Source organism: Protopterus annectens, chromosome 1.part0, assembly GCF_019279795.1.
Source record: "Protopterus annectens isolate FY-2018-M chromosome 1.part0, PAN1.0, whole genome shotgun sequence".
NCBI classification, from domain to species: Eukaryota; Metazoa; Chordata; order Ceratodontiformes; family Protopteridae; genus Protopterus; species Protopterus annectens.
This window is the reverse complement of record NC_056725.1, coordinates 473,198,251-473,224,916: the sequence shown is the minus strand read 5'-3', so window position 1 is coordinate 473,224,916 and position 26,666 is coordinate 473,198,251. Positions and strand designations below refer to the sequence as shown.

The 26,666-nt window shown below is 40.8% G+C and overlaps 1 protein-coding gene across 5 annotated transcripts in view; it reads right to left on the bottom strand.

The window, feature by feature from the left end:
* IQSEC2 (IQ motif and Sec7 domain ArfGEF 2) overlaps positions 1–26,666 on the bottom strand; it is a 575,830-nt gene that overhangs the window by 29,319 nt on the left and 519,845 nt on the right. For 3 of the 5 annotated variants that reach the window (XM_044060579.1, XM_044060596.1, XM_044060588.1), the window contains exon 13: positions 13,981–14,030. The exons of 1 other annotated variant lie outside the window; for it this stretch is intronic. In XM_044060579.1, coding sequence (XP_043916514.1) covers positions 13,981–14,030 — 50 coding nt within the window. Of the gene's footprint in view, positions 1–13,980; positions 14,031–24,179; positions 24,223–26,666 lie in introns of all 5 variants that reach the window. One more of the 5 variants, XM_044060605.1, reaches the window with a different exon arrangement.

Below are 26,666 nucleotides of genomic sequence, written 5' to 3'. Positions count from 1 at the left end.
GCTGGTAATGGTGGTTTCCTTGGAGGTTTTACATTCTTGATTCCTCTGAGGAACTGCCTGAGCAAAGGGTGTGAAAAAACAGGTGGATCAAAGCTGTATTCTGCTGAAATAGCTGATGCATGAATCTTGATGGAGGAATAGGACAGGCCTGAATGAAGTAGTTCGCCCAGATACTCCAGAATGTTGGGCATATCTATGTTTGATACATCTTTACCTCTTTCTGAGCTCCAAATGACAAACCTTTTCCATTTCCCAGCATAGTTTCTTCTTGTTGAAGGTCTGTGTGCTTCAAGAATAATGTCTTTAACTCTTTGTGAAAGCTGTGGATTAGCAGCTGCTATGTGATGTTCCATGCAGTCAGTTGCAACGTTTTTAGGTTTGGATGCATGGTGCTGTAGTTGTTCTGAGTTAGCATCAAAGGCATCAGGGTATTGGCCACATATTGTTCGAGACATGCTCCTCAGCAGTGGGTACCAATGTTGTCTTGGCCAGTTTGGAGCTATCAGGATTATCCTTGGACGTTCCTCCTTGATTTTTAGTAATACTTTGTGTATCAAGGGAAGAGGTGGGAATGCATATGCTGTTAGTCCTTTCCAGCTGAAGGAGAGCGAGTCCACTTTCCATGCTAGTGGGTGGAATGTCCTTGTGCAGAATTTTTTTGAGCTGGTGATTGAGAGGTGATGCGAATAGATCTATCTGAGGCATTCCCCATTTCTTCGAGATGGTCTTGAAGATGTCCGGGTGCAGCTGCCATTCGTGGACATCCGATGTAGTCCTGCTTAACATATCTGCTAGAGAGTTTTCTTTTCCTGGTACAAATATTGCCTGTAACTGGATGTTGTAGCTGAGTGCCAGGGTCCACAGCTCCAAAGTCATTCTGCATAGGGGGTAGGAATGAGTGCCTCCTTGTTTGTTGATGTACCACATGACTGTGGTGTTGTCTGTCCTTATCATCAACTGGCCTTCCTTGAGAAATGGTCTGAACTTTTGGATTGCCAGTTTTACTGCCAGCATTTCTTTTAGGTTGATGTGCAGGTGAAGTTGGTCCTGTGTCCACAATCCTTGCACGCATTTGTCCAGCATATGTGCCCCCATCCCAGGTCTGAAGCATCTGTTGTGATGGTCTGGCTTGCTTGACCTTTGCGAAAGGGCAGGCCTGGGTTTGACTGGCATGCGTGAGCCCACCATAGGAACTCCTGTTTTAAGCATGGTATTAGTGGAATTTCCGTTTCTAGGCTGTGTCTGTGTTGGGACCATAAATTCTTTAGGTACCACTGAAGCTTTCTCATATGTAGTCTGGCAAATGGAACCAAGATTATGCATGATGCCATGAAACCCAAGGCCTGCAGTACCTTTCTTGCTGTTAACTTGTTCAGATTTGTTAGTGCCAAGAAGTAAAGAGGGAGTTCTTTTTGTTTTTCTGTAGTTAGGAATGCCATTTGCCTTACTGTGTCCAATTCCGCTCCCAGGAAAGTCCTTGTCTGGGATGGTATCAGCCTTGACTTTTGTAAATTGACTGTGTATCCCAGTGCTTGAAGCAAGTAAATGACCCTTTGTAAATCTGTTGTCAGCTTGCTTTTGTTGTCCCCTTGTATCAGACAGTCATCCAGGTATGGATAAATTTGAATTCCCTGTAGTCTGCAATGGGCGATTACTGATGCCAGGCATTTTGTGAATACTCTGGGCGCAGTAGATAAGCCAAAGGGCAATGCTGAGAATTGATAGTGCTCTGATCCTGCAAGAAATCTGAGGTATCTTCTGCAGATAGGTCGAATGGAGACGTGCAGGTATGCCTCCTTGAGATCTAGAGTTACCAGCCAACACTCCTTGCCCAGCATGGGAAGAAGTTGCTGTAGGGTCAGCATTTTGAATTTTGGGACAATGATGTAAGTATTTAGGGTAGACAGGTCTAGAATTGGTCTCCAACTTTTTTCCTTTCTTGGAACTAGGAATAGTCTGGAGTAGAACCCCTTTCCTTGCTCTGCTGTTGGCACTTTTTCCACAGCTCTCATGTTTGCTAATTCCATTATCTGTTGTAGAGCCTCTGTTTTTTGATTTGGAGGTAGGTTTGGCATTCCTCTTTTGACTGGTAAAGTGTGGAAGTGGGACCGGTAACCTTGATCTATGGTTCGTAAAATCCACTTGTCCTTTGTTATGTGGTGCCAGTTTTTTGAAAATAAGGTTAGCTTTCCGCCTAGAGGAGCTGCTATTTGTTCCCTGGTTGGCGGGTTTAGGTTTAAGTCACTGTGGCTGTGTTGATGTAGAGGCAGGTGTTGATTCTGTGCCTCTGTTGTTACCTTGCCACTGTCGTCCTCTGTAGGCACCTCCTCTGGATTGGTTTCTGCCTCTGGAACGTCTATTCCTGCCCCTTTGAGGTCTTGTGGAGTCAGGAAAGGACCAATTTTGGCAGGCCAGTTCCTGCTAAACCTTGGGGTTGAACCTGCAAGAATTCTTTAACTGTCTGGACTGATTTTGCCTTTTCTTCCATTTTCTTCATAACCTGCTGGGCAGGTGTACCAAACAAACTTGATTTATCCATAGGAGCATCAAGCAATTTAGATTTAACATGATCCGGTAAAGCTTGCTCCTTTAGCCATGCATGCCTTCTAATTACTGTGCCAGTCATGGCTGATCTAAATGAAGCCTCCAGTGCATCATAGCCACATTTTAAAGAATGGTTACTAACCTGCTGTATGTTATTTACCATTTCTAATACATAATTCTTATCAAGAGATTCATCAGTGGTTAGCTTTTTAGTTAACTGGTCAAGCATAAACTCTTGGTATTGTATCATGTGAAACTGACAATTTAAAGCTCTAGCTGAAAGAGTGGCTGAAGTGTAAACTTTTTTACCCCATCTGTCTAATGACCTTGCTTCCCTTTCAGAAGGAACAGGGTTTTTAGCTATAGTCGCGGCTACTGCCTTGGGACCCTGGGATATAGTTTCGGGGTCGGCAAGAGGGGCCTTGTAGAGGTGGTGATGAGTATCTGGCACCCTGTAAAATCTGTCTGGTTTGGCAGGGGCTGGGGTAAAGAATCTGGAGCTGAGCAGGCATCATTGAAAGCATCATCCACCACAGAGAGAACAGGAGGGATAGCTAAGGGCCTGTGCTGTGGTAGGTGCAAAAAGGTCCTAAGTCTTTTCCTGGAGTCTGAAAAATCCTGTTGCTGCCATTGGAACTGTTCTCGCATGGCATGCAAGGTTTCCCCAAAGGAGAATTCTTCTGGAGCGGAAGCAGCTGGAATGGATTCTTCAGCATCAGAATCTTCAAAATTGGAGAAAGGAGCCTCTGGCTGGTCAGTTATGTCTGATTCATCAGCAGAATCATCAGAGGACACTGGCTCAGGGGGCTCTGCCCTAGGTCTCTTTTCTGGGGGCTGAGAGGCCCTGTCTGGGTGAGATTGAGATCCTCTAATTAATGAAATTAAATCTTCTGCCAAGGTAAGCATTTGAGAACTGGCAGAGGGCCTGGTGGAAGGGGATTTAACAGGCACTGTTTTAGTAGTCTTGGCTGCTTTAGCCCTGGCGAAGGCCTTAATGGACATGGCTGCTGGAGGCCTAGCAGCACCACGTGCTGGGGTAGAGACATCCAAGGGAATGGTGTCTGATAAGTCAGTGGTAAGCACCGTAGTGGGTAAAATTTCTGAGGCCGATTCAAGAGTGTTAGCAGGGACCTCAGTTGTAGTGATAGTTTCAGGTGTAGTTTGATCAGTTTTCTCGGTTTCGCCGAAACCGAGACACTCGCGGTTTGCTTAACCATGGTTTCGGCCGAAACCGCGGACCGCGAGTGTCGGTCTTTTTCTTTGCGTTTTTTGGCAGAATGCGAAGTCGGAGGGTCCGACGGCATAATGTACGCAAAGTCAGAACCGAAAAACTGTTCTGCAAACTCTGACCGACGTCTAAGCGTTCGTCGGTTGAAAGAAGCACAGGATGAACAAGCTGCTACGTCGTGGGCTGGGCCTAAACAGGGCAGGCAGTAAGAGTGGAAATCTTTATGAGGTATTTGTTTCCCACAGGTTAAACAATTATTAACTTTTTCTGACATCGGCTGAGGCAAGAAAGAGTCCCCAACGGGGTACTTAGCTTTAGAAGTCTTCGAAGTAGTATTCGGTAGAAGTAATCTCTGGATCCGACCGACCGGCACTTGCGAACAGCTTCTGCTTCGGGTGCCACGCGGCAAGAAAGACTGAAGAAAATGGCGTCGGCTGATGCTTATATACCCGAAGGCCAACAGAGATGACGTCGGGTGAAGTGCGACATCAGCCGAAGCCGGACCCGGACTTTGGAATCCGGCCGACTGAAGGGCTGCCTGACGACAGGACAACCCAGTTGTTATGACTGCAGATGCATCCATGAAGGACATCAGTCCCACTTGAAGAACTCCTCCATCTTAAGTATTGTTTCCCTAAATGAGATATCCTCCGCAAGGGAATCAGTGCCATTAGATTCTTCTTTGGAGGAGGCATAACCCAAAGGGGAAGAAATTTGGGCTGAATAAGGCAAAGATTCATCTCCTTAGGATTCCTCATCATCTGAAGTCTGTCTCTGGGTCATAAAGGCTTTGAACAGGCCTTGGGAAAAGGCCTGCCAATCCAGTGATTGTTCCCAAGGAGCTGCAGAAACATGTTTTGTCTTAATTCTTTTCTTTTCTTTTTGGGAACCTCCATTTGGTGGAAGGTGGATGGGCCTAACATCGGCCTACACTCCACAATGTTGGTAGGAACATCCTCTAGCTCTATGATCTGGGTAATGCCACTCAGGCCTTCAGTCACAACAAGCTGTGGTTCCCCCTACTCCCGAGGTAAACACCTGCAATTCCCTCAAGGATGTGCTGGTAGGGTTCTTCATGGCCTCCACACTGGTACCCATCAAAGGAATGTCTACTGACTCTGGAATGGTCTCTGGGCCAGCATCAGCCTCAGGAGAGACGTCCAGATGAGAGGGAGCAGCGGGTGAATCAGGCCTAGGATTCTTGGCCTTCTTAGCTTGTGGCTCACCTGAAGGGCTCGACGCAGCTTCTATGTCAAGCGTGAGACATTTTAGGCGCTGATTCTTGATATATAACTTAAGGGAAGATAAACGACTACATAGGGTCTTGGGTACAAAGGCCTTATAAATAGCACAGGCAGTATGGTCGAGTTCTGGGCCTAGGCAAAACAAACAAAAGTTGTGAGAGTCCTTACGTGGAATCTGCCTTCCACACTGACACTTGCCCTTCCTAGTAGACGTAATCACAACAAAACACAGTAGCCAAAGAAAGTAATGAAAAAAAAAAAAAAAAAAACAATGGGCACTTACCTGAACCAAGGTTCACAACTTGTCTGACGAGCATAGACTGGAGCAGACGATCAGACAGGTGGCAGAAAAGTTCTGAGGTTGGTACATGCCGATGTCCACTTTATAACCTATGCCACTTTATGACCGATGTACATTTGCTGTTGTGCAACGTCGCATGTACCTCACAGTAGCACTAGACCTTTGTATACTGGCTAGACGTACAAGTCAGCCAGTGGCAGACTCCCTCATGTTATGAACACTACAGTATATGAATAGAAGGACATCTAATAATATTTGTCCAGCCTTTTGCCTTTTATTTTTTTGTATTTCTCCAGTTATTTTTTTTTCCTTTAAATTAATGGATGCCATCTCTTATTCCAAAGCTGAAATGCATTTTGATGAACAGCTATAACACTCTTCAGCACCAGAGTTTTTTCTTCTCCTTTTCTAGATGAATTTTTCTTAACTTCTCTGGATTTCTTTCATGCTGAGAGCCATACATAAAATGACTAGCCAGTAACTGAATTTTACCCAGATTGTCAGCTTCCACTGGCTCCTTTACTTCTTTTTGTTTCACTTTGTGAGAGTTCTAATGAACCCACTCCTCAAAATGCAGCCAACTTGCCTACTTCTTGTGCCAACATTCCTTTGGAAGAATATTTCTTGTGTTTCTCTGTATGTATGCCTCTAACTGCTGTCTTGAACTGTGCTAATAAGCTTACCTTTTCAACAAAGAACTGGCATAGTGTCAGAAGCATACTTATTTTTGGGCACCAAAATTCTAATTTTTTGTGTTTTGGAATTTTCTTACAATACCACTGATTGTGGTTTTGTACTGGACACATCACACACACACACACACACACACACACACACACACACACACACACACACACACACACACACACACACACACACACACACACAGACCAAAATAAGAATGAGCAATACTTGTACAAGTAAGCCATCCAGTGCTTTTACCTTGCCTCTTGTTTTTCTATAGTCTACAGATTTAATTTTCAATTCTACATCATGTGTGTTCTTATCTAAATCCACATTTGTATATGGTGTGTTTCCGCATCTCATTTGTTACCATGTCCATCGTGTTTGCCATCCTGTCATCTGTATATTTTTGTTTTTAGTTTAGTAATTTCTAGCTTCATTTTCACATTCTTTTCACACTCAGTTTTACAAATTTCCAAGTCCTCTGTTATGCTTCTAAGTCACAGTCTTGACAGTTTATTCGCACAATGTATATAGGCTTTTCCCAGTGTTAAATCTACTGCTTAAGTGATCATTTTGGATGCAAGAGACTACTATATCCCTAATCAATGGAGTCAGTCAAATCGACAAGTTTGAAATCCTATTTATGCTTTAATTCAAAGACTTAAGTACCAGTGTTATCATGACTCTCTTCATTTCTTGTGAAAAATAAATATATCACTTATGGTAGATTCTTCTTTGGTTTGCACTATGTCTATAAATTACTTTCCAATTTTTCTTTCTCCTTGTTTTCAAAAGAAAATATATTAAATACCTTAATGACTTCCTTGCCTCTGACTTGAAACATAGCACACTAGACCTATTCTGGTTTATCCCCAAGGCCATTTAAAGTGAGATAGAACTCAAGAGGTTGAATGTAGCACATCCAGTTTTCTGACAGATTCCCCTGCAATTTAAGAGATGATGGTGGTTGTACAATCATCCTGTCATGACAAAAATTGAAAAATTTACACATGTGGTTCAGTTGAGTGCAAAACAAATGGATTTATATGAATGCGAAATTCGGAATGACTGTATAGTTTAAACAAACTATTTTTAGCATTTTTCAATGCAGAGTTAAGTGCAATAGATGATTTGCTTATACAGGTCTTTCTCCGGTTTGCGGTTTTCAAGTAGTATAACAAGATCAAGCCAGAGAACAGAAAACACGCATTAGTGTCCCACAAACAGTAGTTTCTGTAAAACAGTCTTTAATTCTGACATCATGTCAAATCAACAAGAAAAAGTACTTGGATAAGTGTCAGTTCAAGAGGATTGATGAAAGCCCAATACTATTCACATGACACACACCACAATCTTACTGTAAACTTAAGCAATCAATACTCACATACAAAGTATATGATACTACCTTCTAGCAGTGGACATTCATATTAAAACCAGACAACTGAAATACCCACTTAAAACAACTTTCCTGACACTAATGTATGGCTGATAATTATATATAAATGCTCTATTACCGTTTCCCTTAGAATTCTAACCATCACAGAGGAGGAGGAATATGTCATGTGACACCAACATTGCTAGAGATATACTGATGGCTTGAGTAGGGTTGTGTTTACCTAGAAATTTGGATTCATAACATACAAGGCCTGACCTGGAATGATCTAAATTCTATGATGGTGTTCTTAATCACTGACATACTTGAGTGGCATCTGAACATAGCTTGAGAAGGATTTAGTCCTACAGAGTCCCACTTAACATTAGCAAAACGTCCTGCTAACTGTGAATCACTGTATGTCTGTTTGTGATGACTCATATAACAAAACTCAGCCAATAATAATAATGGCTATTATACAATGACTGGCCAGTAATACTCAAAAAGGAGCACACTGATTATTCAGCCCAACCTGTGTGCCCACTGTAAACCTGAGAATATACCAATGGAAAAAGTTCCTGCTGCCCAGACATTTTTCCATTAGTATATCCCATAAAATTTTTACTTTTCTTTCTTTTTTTTTTTTAAATATATTTACAACACCGAACACCTCAAATGAACGAGGGAGATGGCACAGAGAAAAATAAGAGGATAATCAGGTACGTTCTGCAAAACTAAAGAAACGCACCTGATTATGTTTTTATTTTCTCTGTCCCATCTCTTCCAAACATTAAATGTCTCCTGGTTTCTTTTTTCGTAATAAATAAATAAGTATTCAATGGAGATCTTCCTTTCTTCATTGCTTCCTTTACACAGTACTGATGTACTGGACAAGCGTGGGAACACAAGTCACATACGCATGCACAGTACATCAGGAAAGCCACAGGATACCAGAGAAAATGTGGAAGGGCACTACGGAGGTGTTAAACAAAGACATTATTCAAGAAAAGCTATTTTTTCCCTTAAATAATGTCATTGTATAATAGCAATAACCAACTCCGTGGTGTGGTATATTGAAGATTTACCCATAGTTGGCTTTATTTAATCACAAGGTTGAACCACACCAACTGTGGGTAAATCTTCAATATACCACACTGACATCATCAGTTATTGCTATATTATTGTTTGCATTCCAAGGCATTTTGTTCCCTAACTTAACCAACAACTGATACAGTTCATTTCCTAACACTAACACACTCTGTCTGTCTCTCTACTAACATACCAGCTAGCTTAGTACACTCTCCTGCTTATCTGTACTTTCAGCCACTAAAATTTCCCAATGTTTTGACTCCCCACTCCTCTTCAGTTGAAAACAACTGTCCACACTTACATAATACAGTCTTTCAGCTTTTTCCAGATATTCTTCAAATGTAAATATGTTTTCACTGTTGTATGTATATACTGTATGACTGATAAACATACATTTTCTCAGTCTCACTATAAATGGTGTACTAAAAAAGCAAAGAAAGTCAACATGGTAGTGCTTTAGCGTGTTTATTTATGCATATGAGCTCTGTATCATTACCTGTAAGTCCTGATCTACTCACTTGTTAATAATGCGTATCAACAGCAATGTTCTTTGTGGAGGCATCTCTTCCCTCGGCCGCCTCTGAAAATGGGCAGTACCAAGCAGAACAACCCAGCTACCTTATTTATGCTATAGTTTCTCCTACATTAATTTTAACATGATTGGTAAAGTTTTAATTTGAATAAATTCTCAGCGTTTAATACGATAAATAAATACACTAAATCTAATAAACTACATAAAATGTAAGACACTGCAAAGCAGCTGCCTTAACGGTATGGAACAATATATTTAGAAACAAACATTCACAAGTATAAGCTCTTAAGATAAGTTTACAATTTGACTTCTTTGAAAATTTTTAATAATTCATTATTGTTTCCGCAGAAGATGGTCAGTTAACTAATTTCCCAGAAGATGGTCAGTTAATTAACCATAAGCTGTATCCTCCTAGAGATCATTGCCTGCCAGTTCCTAATCATCTACTTTAACTTGTGCTACTCACCACCTCTTAGGCTTGCTTCATTTTGCTTTTCAGGCAAGGGCTCCTCTCCCTCTCTCTATTATACTGCAGTGCATTCACTGTACCACTGAGGAGGAGGAAGGAGAGAACCACAAAGTGATGGACAGAAAAAAAACATTTCATTTAGCCCCATTAGCAGTCCTCCTGATGCAGATGTATGCTATAGCCAGTGCCAGTTAATGGGGTAAAGTGATTTGCTTACAATTATTGGTGCATTGCGGCATCTGGTAAGTTAAGTGTTATAATGCATTTTCCACATTGCTACTCCTCAGGTTTTAGACTACACTTTAATAAAAATCTTCATTAACTTTTTATTAAAGCATAACCCAAATAAATTTAGTGTATTCCTAGGTGTCACCTTATAGATAGCATAAAGTGCATCCACAGCCCTTAATGGATGCTTCTCTGTGCATGCATAATTGTACGTTTATTAAAATCTACGACCTTTGTTAAAGGCAATGAACTGAAGCAGACTGTAAAATTAAATAGCTTAGGCTGTGTTATCGTTAGCCTAGTTCTTACCAACCTTCCACGTGTGCCCCAGCCCCCTCATTTCCTCATCCATGGTTAAAACTGACTACAAATCAGTCATCTCTGGCAGGATAGTTGTACCACCCTTCCATCAAATGAAACCATATTTAAGAACTGCTTCAGGGTAAACCTACTTCACCTTGTAGAAAACCTAATTCCCAGCAATCCCCTGCAAATGGACCCAGCTGTGTGTGTGTGTGTGTGTGTGTGTGTGTGTGTGTGTGTGTGTGGGGGTATTGGTGGTGGTGGTGGTGCTGAATTCACCTCTAGCTTTTATCAGCAACTAACATCCACGCCGGACAGTCTGTACCTGTCCATCCTAAATATAATGGCAAATTCAGTAATGAACTTTTTTGATGCAACTTACTTATTAATTAACTACATAATAATGGAAGGAAAATAATTAAAAGGTTGTAAGAAATCCCTACCCCCTACCTCGAGACTGCTTTGAAACATGCCACCATGGAACTTAAGAGCACTATCACAAAATGTAAGGCAGAGTACAAGCTTAAGGTTATTATAGACACCAAAGGATACTAAAACCTTACTTCAGTGAAATCATAAAATTAAGGAATAATGTCCAACGATGCACTGAACTAATTTACAATAATATCACATGTTCTGATCCCAAAGATATAGCCAATATATTAACACAAAAATTTATTGTTAACTTTATCTCATGCATCCACACTGTTTTCTCACTGTCTGTGAAAATTTAGTTTCTGCTAAAACCACCTTGGTACAAGTCTCAAAATCCCTGCCAAAGACTAAAAATAATACTTACATGGGACAAGTCAACATATCACAATGCCTTCTCATCAGTGCCAAATATGTACTATCTAAGCCTCAACATAAACTGTTCAGTTTGAGCCTATCCACTGGGCTTGTGCTGATGTCTGGAGAGCAGGTGCTGTGACACCCCTATACAAAGGTGGTCTCACTATAGACATGGGTAATTATATACCCATCAGTTTCACCCTGCTTATATGCAAAGCTATAAAATATATTATAGCAGAACTTGCTTATGCAGTTATAGACAACTAATCTAGACCCCATTCAGTCCAGTTTTGTGAAGGGCAGGTTCTGTCTCCTGAACTAAGTAAGATCTTTGAAAAGGTTATACTGGTCATTCAGTGCACACTGCTTATCTTAACCTTGCCAATGCTTTTGATACTATTCCCCATGTTGGATGTTGGTATTACTGAAAATGTAGGCAAAGCATAATATAACTCCATATACTGTCCATTGGATCCCATGTAGTAAAAGTTGCTGGAACCCTCTTTGAAAGAAAAATTGCAACTAGTCGAGTACCACATAGATCAGTGTTGTGCCCTCCTGTTTGGCAGTTATTTTGCAGACATGCAAACCAATATCCCAGAAGTGTTGATGACCAAGTTTGCTGATGACTGCAAGCTGGGCACTATTACCTAATGCTAAACAACGCAAGAAAGGCCTGGAAAATTCACAGATCTAGTGTGCTGAAAACACTCTCAGGCTTAATAAACAAAATGTGCAGCATAGTGGAGTTTAGCATAAAAGCTGTTCCTATGTCATGGTTATAAATGGTACGCCTCTTCATACAGACATGGTTATAAGAGACCTGAAGAGACCTGGTACTCGTGGACATTTTCTTTGTGTGTCCCCCCCATGTGATCATCATGCTTCTACCACATTCAGGGACTTTTTTTCAAGGGAATATCCTCAAGATCTGAAGAAGTCATCCTGCAGCAGTACTCTTCCCTTATCACACCCATCACTGTATACAGTGCCTCTTTTGGTATTTAACAATTTTAGCATATTCATCAACTGCAAAAGCCCCAAGTTTTCTAACCAAGAAAATTAAAGGTCTTAAATAATTCAATTTTCCTAATAGATTAGTGCAACTCTTGTTATACACAGTGGTGTACCAGCTGCTGCAAACTGACCAATATTTTGCTTTTTGAGTCACCTATCTCTTTGCAAAACCAGGGTCTCTGCAAACACCTGCATCAGGAACCTAGATCTGCATCATTCTACATCAGTAAATAAGCATGACTCACTATAGGGATAGGTTCCTAACTCAATGTATTTCCAACCTATGGAATACGTTACCACTACAGATGAAACAAAGTACTTTTTTAGCTACCTTTAATGTCTAGTCTTAATGACTGGATAAATAAACTATAAGTTATACCAGGGTTATCACATATGTCCCTGATCTGTTTGGGAAGTGAACACTATTAGGAGCTCAGAAAGAGTAGAAATAACTTCCAAATGTATCTGCTTGAATTTGTAGAAAGGTAGGCATCTAATGGTCCCTGTGATTGCCTGCCTAGTATTGTTCGTATGTTCTTGTGTTGGTAAGCAGCGTGCAAAAGTGTGCGTGGTTGGAGGGGGTCTACCTCTTGTAACTACTAAGAAAATAGGCTTCCTTTTTCTTTCTACCTGCATCAAGTTTCGCAGCAATTAGTAACCGAAGCAGATTACTATACTTTGACTATGCAACTTAGGAAAACAAAAATTTTAGTCCTCATCGTGATTTGATGTCCATATAGTTCAGTGGTTTAAGGCTTGTGTCTATGAACTACAATACCAGAGGGTGAACGTTTGCTATATCAGCCACATGCTATATAACAAGTAATCTGACTTCACTGAGCTATGAGGCTGTACATAGAAACAAGCTTTGTGTCAGAATGCCTTAGCTATTTAGAAAAATTCTTTAATTTCCAGCCAGTGTTGAATTGCCCTGCATTATATATAAGCAAAGAGAAGAGTTGAACAATTACATATGTACCATCAACTGAAGGCTTTAATTTTAAACACTGTGATCAGTTTATGCAAACAAATATGAATGAATACAAGGGGTTTGAGGGACACTGCCCAGCATACAGATGAAACTCTTCTCTATATGTAATTTGATAACAACATTGCTGCATAAGGCATATTTTGGTTGCATGCTCAGCACATCAGTTATCAGTATTATTTTAAATACTAAGCTTTAATCTTGAGTTGTTAATCATGAAGTTCTTTAGACTATGTTCATAGGCCCGATTTGAAATATTCCAACATTCTACCATTCAGTTATTTTCCGGCTAAAACTGTTGGCAGTCAATACATATTAACAGCAGTAATTAAATTAATATGTAAAAGTCCTACAAAGTTACACTCATGGGGTAGTGCATTCTTACATTAAAAATCAGTCTCTCAAATGTTATAGACTGATTTTTCTCCCCAGGTGTGCTCTCTGATGCCTCCTACCTTTTGGAACAATGTATGCCACAGAAAAATAATATGCAAATAATCTGACTACAGACACATTTTATTACAAGGCATTAGACTTAAAGAAGCAGTGACCACCCAGTTATGCATATTTTTTTTATATATTTTAAGTTATGCATATGTCCTTTCAGATCTTCATAATAATGTCCTGCAGGAGAAATTTTGTCATGGATGATAGCCACCTCTTTGCAGCCCTTTCGGCCAACCCATATGATCAATAATTAACAGAAAATGGAATGTCAATAAGGTAATTTGGCTACTAGCCTGGTATGGGAATGGGACCACACAGATGTTATTTTTGTAGTGCAAGGAAGAAAGACATCCCTGATATTAAAAAAAAAAAAATCAGTTGGTGAGTTGGATAATGGCATTGAAAATAGCTCTATTAGACTTAATCTTTATCTAACCTGAATCAAATGATGCATCTATCACTAGCAGTTAAATCTACATGCAGCTAGGGGCCTGGGCAGTGTCCCTCTACAAAATATCTATCATATGTTTTGTTGTTTGGTAGTAGGAAAAGTTGACTAAAGCAAAATGCATCACACCCATGCATAACCATGCAAATTGCAGTCACATACATGCAACAAAAAGCTACAAAGCACAAAAGATGCACTAAAGACCTAGCAGTGATTAAATGCACACAAGAACTTAAGGGTTGAAGTTGATGATGGTAACATAAAACATTAAGTACCATCCAAGGCACTTACTTCAATGGTGCTGTCTAGTGATCCCACGCTGTTTCGCCTGCCACGCTTTCCTGAACCCAACACGCAACATGCATGTGTTAGAAAAAACACCACATACCAAGCAAAGGCTTAGAAATACAGAATAGCAGGATTATGCAAAGTGAAGAACATTGTTTCATTCCCTTTTCTCATCATAAGTATACCTGATTGCACTATATTCATAAGGTCATGTCCATTGTCCACCACATGTGCCACAACAGGAATATTGGCTCCTTTTTCCTTGTGGGTTGTCCTCCCTGAATGTCACCTATGGTTTAACATCACTTTTGTAGAAATCACAGTACTGTTTGTTCCTCCTTCCCCATATTCTAACATGCCTTTTCTAAAATGCCTTTCCAACAAAGAGGCCACTGTGCAAGGCTACCATTAAAGGACTGCATTTACAAATTTAAAATGTAATTAAAAGTTCCCATAAAGCAGAAGTGACTTTGACATTTTCACAGTTATGCTTTAAACATTCATTTCAATCTGGTTTGGGGGCAGGTAGCTTTTAACAACTTGCAGTCTGCATAAATACAATATAGCTGATAGACAACAAAACAAAAAGGAATGTTTATTAAACTATGGAAACAATGTTTTTTGTAATATAACTGACATTAAATTTTTGTCTCCACATAACCCAAATTTACTAAAATCTGAAAAATGTACTGCAAAACATAGTTTTAAATATAATATTGCGAACATTTTGAAATTGGATTAGCAGTTTGAAGTTTTGTGTATTATCTTATTTTACATATGCACTGCTAAAGATGAGCTACTGCTCTCTCAGAGCAACACTAAGAAGTATGTTGTGCAGGCTAAAACACAAGATCCAGTGTTCATTCAGTAGACAGAACTGTAGCTAAATATTGCTTATTAAAATATGTTGCTGTTTCCAATCAAGTTAATCCTCTCCTTCATAAAGAAAACAGGTGCATGACAACTGACAGTCAAAAAGATTCATAAACATAGAACACACCTGTGTAAATGCATTGTGTGGACTGAGATGAGTATGCATACCTGTCATTATATTGTATAGTTGTTTGATTACAAGTAGCACACAAAAGAATACCTGTAACACTAAATTACACAAGTATACATAGGACACAGAAGTGCTGCTGGTGCACTGTGTCACAGCCTGAATCACAGTGTGGCCTGGCACTGCAGTGCAGCACAGTAGTAAGCAGTTGCTGAATAAGGTATGCTGTGCCTGATGTACCTAAATCAGCAGGCGGCACTTGCTACACTGTGCTTTCCTGTCGTGCCTCAAAGCATTCATAAAACTTTTTAAGCCATTACACATGAAGGAGGAGCTAGTGTCATTGTCATAATATGGTAATGAGGGGAGCAAGTGCTGTGAGAATTGCCACTGAGGGAAGCTCAGCTACATCCCTCTGTGGGGTGAGGATAAGTGAGATTGTCCTAGCAATTTTACCTGCAACACAGCAGATTTGGTGACCTGTTGGATTTTTCTTATCATTAAAAAAAAAGTATCTTAATTTTCTTTTTCACACGTATGTTGATGCTGCTACTCATCTGTAAGCTGAGCAACACATTGGTAGGGAGGGAGAAGCCATTCAGTCAGAAACACTGCACAGACTGTTAGTACCAGTCCTGACTACCTAAATGTAGTTGGGACCCAATCCTGACTACCTAAATGTAGTTGGGACCAGTCATACATAGATGTTGTGGAGTTTCTGAATCTTATACAAACTTTAGGATGGGGCATTTGCATGTGTGCTCCATGCTTAGAATACTGTGGCTACCCACTGTGACTTCTTGAGGGCTTTGATGCATCATTCTGCTTTGTACCATCTCTAGTCCATGGGGTGCAATGATTATGAATTTTCTCCTGTGATACTTATGGTACATCCAGGTATTGTAAAATTTTTATCCAAGGTTCAGGAAAATTCTCCTCTATTTTTATTCTTTGTGGGCCATGAAATAATTAATACTCCCTTAAACTTGCACAGAACAGGCTACAATGTCTTTATTTAAATCCTGTCCAAAAGATAGCCCTTCCTTTGTGTAGCATTCCCTTCTTAATGCACCACTTTGTTATTGTACCTTAGTTTATAACTAGTGTGAGGATACAATATCTAGAGTTCTGATCTCCCAGCGTACTATGGAAGCAAAAAAAGAACCAATTAAAATAGACAGATAAGGCTTTTGGCAAACATCTGTATATAGCAAACACTATAAAAATGCTAAGTGAAATATGTTTTCTAATTTTTAAGTGTTACATCTTCAGTAGTTTGCTTTAGGAACAACAGCCAACATATCATAGTTTGTTTCCATCTGATTCCATTTAAAAACAATACTACCGGACTCCGAAGTAATGAACAATGATTACCCATTTGCAGCATCCACTATGAAAAGTGCTATACATTAATAAGACACACTGACTACTACCAGTAATGTTTTGGTACTATCTTAATGTTTAGACATCATGTGTCCAAAGTATACCGATCAAAAATAGTCCTTGCAAAAGAGTGGTGGAGAATTTTTGTTGACCTTAATGATTTATTACAAATAATTATAAGCCAGACTACTGGTGAAAAAAGTTTAAGTGTTGGCACCTGACTTCCTGTTATACCAGCAATCTGAGTTTGGGAGCAAGTAACAGTTTATTGGGGGCTGACTATGTACCTATGGGGTAGGCATACCAAAATCTGGAGGATGGCTGTAATTTAACAGATGGTGTGCTTCAGGACAGGCAGACATGGTAATGCAAGCTGATGTACAGTATGTTCTGCATCTATCACTGATACATGCCCTGGAAGAGAATAAGAAACAACCATTTTTGAGCCAGATTGACAACCTACACAGGTGCTGTATAGGATCATTTGGCTATTCATCCACAGATAAATATCAGTGTGAGTTGTAGCTGGTAATAATCCAGCAAATAGACCAGTGCTGTGGGTTGAGGAAATGCTGCCAGAAGTCAAGGATAAAGAAAAAAACTCTTGAATTAATAAAAAATTTAGTTTTAAAATGTAAAAGTTATGTATTCAAGGATGTCAAAGGTAGTTTTCACTAAAATAATTGTCATGAAATGTAGCCAATTAAAAATGACTACTGACTTAGGCAAAGTACTTGATGTAAAAATAATATTACTACTAGTTTAAAAAATTGTGCACTCTGCTTTTATTCCTATGCTGCCACTTTATAAGGGGACAGCAAAAACTGATAATGTGTTACAACTAAACAGCTTGGCTCTCGAAATGGTGGGGCCCAAATTGTCATCCTATCATACACTGAAGAAGCTTGTGCCTCTACTTATGCCTGGGTTTCCTTATGCTATCAGGAGACTGTGCTCATTTAACCCTTTGGCGTTGTAGTGTGACTTCACTCTAGACTGAGGCTGTTTGTGTTTCAGGATGGACCTTAATTATCTCTAAGCCAGGGAGCTATATGGCACTGCTACCTATTTCACTTAGGGTACATACTACAGAGATACTTTTCTGTGTGTTTTTGACATAAGCACACCTTTGTTTGGCTTGATTTCAGCTCAGAATCTGTAGTTTTATTGGCCATTTTGAGCTATTTTTATCCCTTTCATCTTTCTGTTTAAAAACCCGTGTTTGCACGGTGGCATTTAACTATGGTTAAACTATTCCCGGTGCCAGAAAGTCTGCTCTTCAGATTTTCCCTTAGAACTAGCCAGTTTTCAAGTTTTTACACTCAAAACTGTTTCTGTTCCTTTAGAACTAGCCAGTTTTGTAGTTTTAGCACTCAAAACTGTTTCTTTGTGCTCAGCACTGTCCAAATCTCGTTGTAAGCACTAAATAATCTACAAATTACTGCAGCACTCAACTTTCCTCACTTATCAAGAGGAAATCAGTTATTAGTACTTAAATTAATAAGCACTAACCAGGCATATGTAAGGGTCAGCTCCCGGTGTTTTCTCCTGTCCACATGATGAATCTGAGCATCTTGCCTTATGTATACTGACAACCCTCTCCTCCTACCACCCAACACTACAACCTGCGAGAGATGCACTTAAATAGCCAAACTGGAAGCCAAGCTCTCTTCAGCCAAGATTGGACTAGACAGTTAAGAGGAGAAGGTAAACACCACACTGCATTCTGCACATAGTCAATCAAAACCTGCACCACCCAAACCCACACATAGTAACACAAAACACACACATACATTTGCGGAGGCTCTCAATAAAAATCTGCCCTAAACAACAGAGACCTCCAAAGCTGAAACGCAAGCAACCACCACCCCCCAACACTATCCAAATGACACATAGCCGACAAAATCAGTGTGCCTCTCAACCTAAGCCCATAAGGCAAAACAACATACCCAACACACTAGTCATTAGCGACTCTATAGTCAGGGACACTGACGTCCCTCTCACCAGGCTAAACAAGGAGAATGTTACTGTCATCTGCCTGTCAGGTGCCAGGATCTACCATATAATGCACGCACTCAGGTCACTCCACAACAAGTACAAATATGACTCTGTCATTGTCTATGTTGGAGTGAATGACCTGAGATGTACCTCCCTGGACTACATGAAAAGAGATATGGAGGGGCTCTCTGACCATGTGGCCCAGGTAGGTATGACAGTAGCCCTGAGTAGCATCCTGCCATCACCCAGAATGATACTACAGTTGTTGTTGTTGTTGTGTCTTTCGGCTTTTCCCGGTTAGGGGTCGCCCCAGTGGAACTCTGGTCCGCTAATGATTGGTAGATGATTTTTACGTGCCGAGTTACCAGCCCTGACGCACAACCTTCAACGAAGGCATGCCCATTCATGCATGTCTCCACGCAGAAGACGCTCTAGCTGAGAATCGAACCGGACAGCGTCTTACTGTGAGGCGACACGCTACCGCAGCACCACCACCATGGGTTTACAAGGACAAAATGATTGACTGCAACAATTGGCTAAGCTTCTGGTGTCATTCCAAGGGGATCTAATATCTGTCTGCCTGGGACGACATGACCGGCAGGCCACAATGCTTTGCCAGAGATGGCCTGCACCTGTTACCTCTGGGATTCCGGATACTGGCTAAGGCTCCTGCCACCCCTCTAGTGCCTTTTTTAGGCAAGGCTCAAACATCAAATGCACCACCATAGTAGATACAAACAAGTGAAATCTAAGGGTAATGCTACTCAATGCTAGAAGTCTAAACCTCAAAATGCACTCATTCGAGGCACTCCTTAAGATGGAGAACAACAACATCTGTGCAGTGACAGAGACCTGGTTTAAGGCTCCAGAGAGCACCCCTGCATTACCAAGCTACAATTCTTACCACACCTTTTGGCACCTAACCTGGACCGAAACACTAAAGGAGGAGGTGTGTTCATATTCATAAAGGATATCCACACCTCCAGGCTAGTTGCTCAACATAATGCATCTGAAATTATCCAAGTACAATTAACACTGGACAAGACTGCAATTCAGGTTGTAGCTTGTTACAGATCCCCCACCATGCCCCAGGATGCCCACTCCATGTTTCTCAATATACTGGATAATATTAAGGTACAGCCCAATACCCTAATATTGGGAGATTTCAACTACCCCACCATCAACTGGGAAAACTACTCATGTACTAACTCATCTGCCCAATGTTTTCTGGAATTCATCAGTTCCAACGGCCTGGATCAGCTTGTCCATACCCCTACCAGGGGCAGCAACATCATGGACCTGGTCATTACCAATATGGGTAACAGATGTTCCACGCCAGAGGTCAACTCCTCGCTGGTCAGGTCCAACCACAAGCTAATCACCCTAGACATCCATATCCTGCCCCCATCCCCCATTAAGGAAACCACCGTAGAAAATTTCTCCAAAGCCAACTTCATGCTTCTTAAGTCAAAAGTAGCAACTTCACGTCACCCACACAGATGGAAAATTGAGACATGACTGCTGAATCATATACAAAAGCACTGTATAAGCACATACATGAGTGCATGGACTGTGCCATCCCCAACAGAACCAAGACGCTATCCTCCAAAAAAAGGAAGCCAATCTGGTGGTCCCCTGCCATAAACAAACTCTACAACAGAAGGAAGAAACTGTTGCAAAAAAGAGTAAAATCCCATAATTGCAGGCACTCCCTGGTCAACCTCAGCAAGACGCTGAGATCCCTCATAAAATCACCATGTATTCTAAAGACAACCACAAAACTTTCTACAGTTATGTCAAGAATCTCAATGGCAACACACAGATCTGCTCGGAACTACAGCACAATGACATTACATTTATCAAACCAACTGATATTGCCAACATCCTGGCAGACAGGTTCAGTGCAAACTTTACCCCCCCCCCCCCCAAAGAGTCCATCTCCATACCGGAAGATTGCAAAGCCCCTGTAATCACGGATGCACAGGTAAAGACTGCACTCTCCAAAGCCAAGAACACAGCATCCATGGGATTGGACAACATCCCAGGCTGCGTTCTGCATGAACTGCAGAATGAACTGGCATCCAACCTAAGTACCGTGTTCAGCCATAGCCTCACCTCAGGCTTTGTGCCTATGGAATGGCGCACAGCGATGGTTATCCCACTCCGCAAAGGGGGTGCCAACAATGACCCCTGGGAACTACCACCCCATTAGCCTGACATGGAATGCATCATCCTGGAGTTTATAAACAAAGACATGGGTAACCTCCAAACTCTGGACCCCACTCAGTTTGGGTTTGTAAAAGGTAGATTATGCCTCCTAACCTGATTGACTTCTTCAAAGCAGTCATCAGAGCCGTAGACAAGGATAAGGTGGTGCACACAGCCTATCTTGACCTCGCCAAGGCTTTCAACACCATCCCTCACTCTGGTATTATAGATAAACTCACTGGACTAGGCATAAATCCATATGTCACAAGATGGGTGGCCAACTGGCTCACTGACAGAACCCACACAGTGAAGGTAGCCGACTCCAAATCCAACTTCAGACCAGTGACAAATGGAGTACCACAGGGTTCGGTCCTGGGTTCTCTCCTGTCCTGTATTTACTTCTCTGAAGTCCAGGCTAATACAGCTGGTCTCTGGACAATGAAGTTCACAGACAACTGCAAACTAGGAGCCATAATAGATTCACCTAAGGATGTGGACATTCTATAAAGAGGCGTCACTGGGACTGCTGATTGGTGTCAAAGTCATGGCCTAAAGCTCAATGCCAAGAAGTGCATTGTCATCCCCTTTTGGAAAAACACCGTACCCATGAACTACCACATAGGCGGTAGCTTACTAAACACTGAAAGTGTGATAAGAGACCTTGGGACAGAGGTGGAAAGCAGTCTCTCCTTTGATAATCACGTCACCACAGTAGTCAGAAAATGCTTCTACATGGCACACCTCATCACAAAGGGGTTCTCCTCCAGAAAAAGAGCGGTCATCGTTCCTCTCTACTCATCCCTCAGAACCATTATAGAGTACAACACCCCATTTGGCATGTACCTCGCAAGACATCTGCAACAACTAGAAAGGCCACAGAAACACCTCACTAGGAGGATTACCAGCCTCAAACAGATGCCATATGCAGACTGTCTCAAAAAACTCCAGCTCTACTCCATCGCATATCGCCAACTCAGAGGCGACCTCTGCCTAACATACAAAGCCATGTCTAACCCAGATGTGATGGACATGCTACACTTAAAGAAATCCCAATCTCTCTGAGCCACACGCTCCAGGGACCTAAATCTTATCACCACAATAAACAGAACATGCTGGAGGGATAGATTCCTGTCTCAGAGACTTCCCATGCTCTGGAACAGGCTACCCATTCATGTCAGAGCTCCTCATCAGCCCTCTTTAAGAAAAATCTTGACAATTGGATGGGGAACAGGAAATTCACCACAGGGATCACTGCTGTGGCTCTGCTTGACAGGGTCACAGGAAAATAATTTTCTTGGGTGGTGAAAGCCAAGGAACCTCATTTGGCTAGGCTTATATAGAACCTAGGGCCAGTAGCCTAGTACATACCTATGAACCTATGTCACTGTAGGGACTTGCTATGCCCTTCAGCTCACACATGCATGCTCCTTCACATACACCAGCAAAGGCTACCGTTACTGGCTTGGAAAGCTGCTCATGCAGACCTTCACTAGGACTGCTGCAACACTAGCTGGCCAGGAACCATCACAGCATTCTTCCATTAGCTGTGGTTGTTTTATTTATTTGTTAACTGGGCAAGCTCACTGGACAGGTGGTGCTCATTACAAGACTTAACAACACAGAAATACTGCATTATTGTTTCTTATAAACTTTCATATTAAAGGGGAACACCTAGTAGCTATTCACCATAGTCTTACCATTTTATGTTAAACTCATCACCACAATGGCAGAGCTTCGCACTCCAAGCAGGTCACAAAGACAGAGTTACTGCTGCATTTTAACATGTCCACAACTTAGGGAACCTAAAAACCCCTCATCAGTCCAAGAATACCTTTGCATTTTATTGTTTTTTTACTAGTTTCTAACTCACATGCTTTACTTATTAAATCCATATGGGCCTGCAGATTTGTAACATTCATTCTGGTCTGTCACTGGTAAATGGTAGGTATGGTATTAATTCCACTGCAAATAGCTGCACAAGGGATGAAATAAACAAATATAAAAGTCTGTTTGGTATAGACATGTTACAGCCAAAAGGTTTTAAGGAAACTTCTTGCTTTTTGTTTTTCTCAGCCACAGTTTTCAGAGAAAGAGAAGAAGAAAAGTCAATGGCAAGCTGACTCTCATTTGGATGACAGTACAGAGACTAAGTAAATACAATGCACTTTATGTATTAAACTAGCTCTGAAAAACTGATTTTTGCAAACTTGGAAACTGCTTAAACAAGCAGAAAGCAGGAAGGATTCGGAACAAATTGTTTATGACAGCCTTCCTGTCATGTAAGTGAGGCAGTATGTGGCTGTCTTATGGGGGTCACAAAGAAGGATGGCCTGATTGGTGACATCTTATACAATGTGGATGACTCTGCTTTGTCATCCAACACTCCCCAACCTACCTACTGTTTCAAGTGACTGAATGAGACCACGACAGGAACATTATGACACCTTTCCTCAATAGTTTCTTCCTGTAAGACAATCATAAGTATAGCTCTCATCATCCATTGGTATTTAGTTATAATCCTTCAGCTGAAATCCCTTTTGCTGAATGCCAGTCTTCCTCTGGCTATAGTGGGCTTCTCCAAATATAGAAGCATTCTCTAGTTGTGAGATTGCTGGAGAAATCTTGCGAAAAGGTGTCTGTATGACTTCAGAAAAGAGGCAGGACTAGCCACCCGGTGGTCTGAACATTAGGACTAGCCACCCGGTGGTCTGAACATTAGGACTAGCCACCCGGTGGTCTGAACATTGGCTCTAGATGACTTTCAGTACTGAAATGACACCCCAATCCCATGTGCAAAAATGGGAAAAAGGGGGTTGAGTTTGGATGGATGGATGGGAGCAAGCAGTAGTCTAAGCAGAACTAAGAAAAAAAACACTAGAATGTAAAGCATCTCTTTCTGTAGCTGGTTAATGGACAAAACACCGTGTTGACTTTTGTAACGTGGGCTTGAAATGCATAAAGTGAATTAAAGTTATTTCAAAGGCAGCTAACAATACAGTCTTTACATTCGTCAACCAAATTAGTTCCAGACTCAGCAGGTTTAAGTTCCTGGAATTGCACCTACTGTTTCCACTTTACAAAAGTAACTGTACTGTTGTGACTGAAAGGTTTTTTTTGTATTGCTGGTAAAGAGTACTCTGAAAATAAAACTGAGGTCTAAATCCAAGTACTGTTATGGGGTCATTATAGAAACATGGAAAGGAAATAAAGTACTACCCATTCCCACACAATAAGTTAAAAAGAGTGAACAAGTTAGGGTTCCTTGGTTAAATAAAATATTAAATAAGTGGATGCCTTGCCCTCTTCTTCAAAAAGGCCAATGTGCCATTGCATCTGATTTAGTTTGTGTGGGGACCAATCATTGTACTCATTTTGCAGTAAGTGCTGCTTCCCTTCTAAACATATCATTAACAACCTAAACCAGTATTGACCATCCAGCCTCTCTTCTAGCTGAAGACACAATCCTGGTTGCCTGATGAAGATTACAAACATGATCTGCAGGTGATGAGTCAGAGAACAAACTGAAAAGGCTGATTAGCTTGTGAGAAAAGAAGCTTCTGCAAAGCACCAGTTATGGTTAGTAATACAGTTGGTTAAAAGAAAAACTATCCACACGTTATCTGGTCAGCTACTTCAAGGTCCATTTCTCTTCATTTCTGAAAAGACATAATATGACATTGCACAGCAGAGAAAAATATAGAGAATATGGCGAGCTGTTACTTATCTGTATATACTTTGACTAAAAAATGTAAAACACAATAAGAAAATAAGAGATGTGTCCTGAACTCAAATGCAGTCATGCCCCCACTTCTTGCCTCCCTCCTTCTCCTTATATCTCCTGTCATATACATTTTATTACTAGTCCACTTAGCCCATGACTGCCTTATACCATAATTACTCGAAAGATAGTACATAAATATAGCCAGCAAAGCTCCCCTAAACAGAATGCAAAGCAGCTTACCTTCATGTGACCCAAAACAATCCCAGTAACATCCAGCCATTCTGAAATATGGCCTCTGAGTAGAGAAGGAGTCATGGAACTGTGCCTAAGTAGAAGGGAACTGCACTGGCAAATATTAATGCCAATAAGACAGTATCCAGGACTGAATGAAATGTTAGTAGTAAGCCTATTTAAAGACGTAAGAGAGTAAAATATCTCTCTAGTATAGAGTCCAATGGTTGGAAGGATCATGTGATTTAATTTTACTTAATATTAAATACAATGAACTTGTAATGAGTTTTAATGTCTGGTGAAGTCTAGAGTGAATTAAAAGATGAAAACACTAACATTCTGACTTAGTTGTTTTCACTACATTTTGCATTTCTAACTGTTTTGTTGTTCTCTTTTTAAGCCTATAAAGCACAGAATAGTAAAGGTTGTGATATTATGCTTGGTTCTAATCAACATAGCAGCAAGAATTTAGGAACTTCCATTCCCTCCATACCAACACAATTGACTTTGGGGTCTGGTTCCAGATTCCCAAACAGTTTTTAGAGAGACTTGGGTAGTTTAATTTCCACATCCTTTGATAATGTGAATAATACCAATGAACAGCATCTTTCTAATATGGAGAATATGAATGTTGGCCTTTCCCAGGTCAACAGAAGTTGTAGTTTGGCTGATGCCTATTTTTTCATAGACTGGTTAATCCATCTGTGGAGGGTCCATGAAACAGAGATGTTGTGGGCTTAAAAAAATATACATTAAAATGAAAAGTCTTTTGTGGGATAACTTGTGTTTGGAGTGGTGTCTGGGATGTGAAATAATCCCAAATGGTTTGTATATGCACAAGTTTCCCACAAGAAACACAGATGGCATGGACTATTTCAAACAGTCGTGCAAAGTTTTAATCAAATGAAGCCTCATTTGATGAAGCTTATGATTAAAGTTAATGAAAGGTGTAAGTGTGATCTTAAGTTGGACATAAAGACAGGTAGGCTGCAGAGCTTCTCTCATTTTTCTGAAATGTCTGTACTATTTAACAAAGTATTTCCTGATGCAAATGCACATGAGACTAAAGTCAATGAACCCAAAATTAAAAAGTTAATAAAAGATGAAACAGAATGTAAGAATGGGACTACTTACTCTCAGTTTTTAAACATGGATAAAACAAAAATTAACAACAAACAACTCTAACTAGGGACTGTATTTGGAAAATGGCTCAACCAATCCTGGATGACAATGTAAAGAAGTTATTATATATTTTTTTTTTGGGGGGGGGTGATAGAATTCAAACAGAGAGAAGGAGATCTCACAACTGGTTGTTCAAAACAGCAGCAATGTTCAAACAGGTCCTTTAAATGTGACTGGCCAGCTGGAAACAAGGAGGCTGAGAAGACAGTCTTCTTTCAGAGGACAGTGCCATTGCTGGAATCGAATACATTATTCTGCATGGCATCTAGGGTGGAGATTATATTTTTAGTCCAACAATGTTAGAACATTTTGGAACAGCATGAAAGACATAGGTTCATAGGTTCAATCCACTCATCAAGATACCTCTTGAAGAGAGTCAATGAAGGACTCTGCCTAACCTGGACTGGGATTTTATTCCAGAGTGAACAGAGCCTCTGGGTTATGAATCTGTCCCTCCAGCATGTCCTATTTATTTCAAGGCTGAGCATATGGCATCTGTTTGAGCTCTTTGATCCTCTTGGTGAGGTACTTTTGGGGTCTTTTCAGTGTTGCAGGTGTCTGTAGGTACATCCCAAAAGGGGCATTGTACTCAATTATGGGCCTGATGAGGACGATGAGTACGATGACCTCTCCTGATCTAGATGTGAATCCCTTTATGATTAGGTGGGCTATATAAAATGTTTTTAACCACTTGGTTGTCAAATGAGAGATTTATCAACACTGGGTCCCCAGGTCCTAATTACTTCTTCTGTACTTAATGGATTACCACCTCTGTGGTAATTTGTGGGGCACTTGTTTTTGTCAAGGATAACTATACACTTTTTGGTGTTTAGCTTGAGGCCATGGCTCCAGTTGTCTGTCTGTTTGAGGCCCCCCTTTGGAGGATGCTGTGTCGGCTGGACTGAGTGTTGCAGTCATCTGCAACTGGTCAAAACCCACAATCTTCCGTGTTGGCCTGTAGTCCCA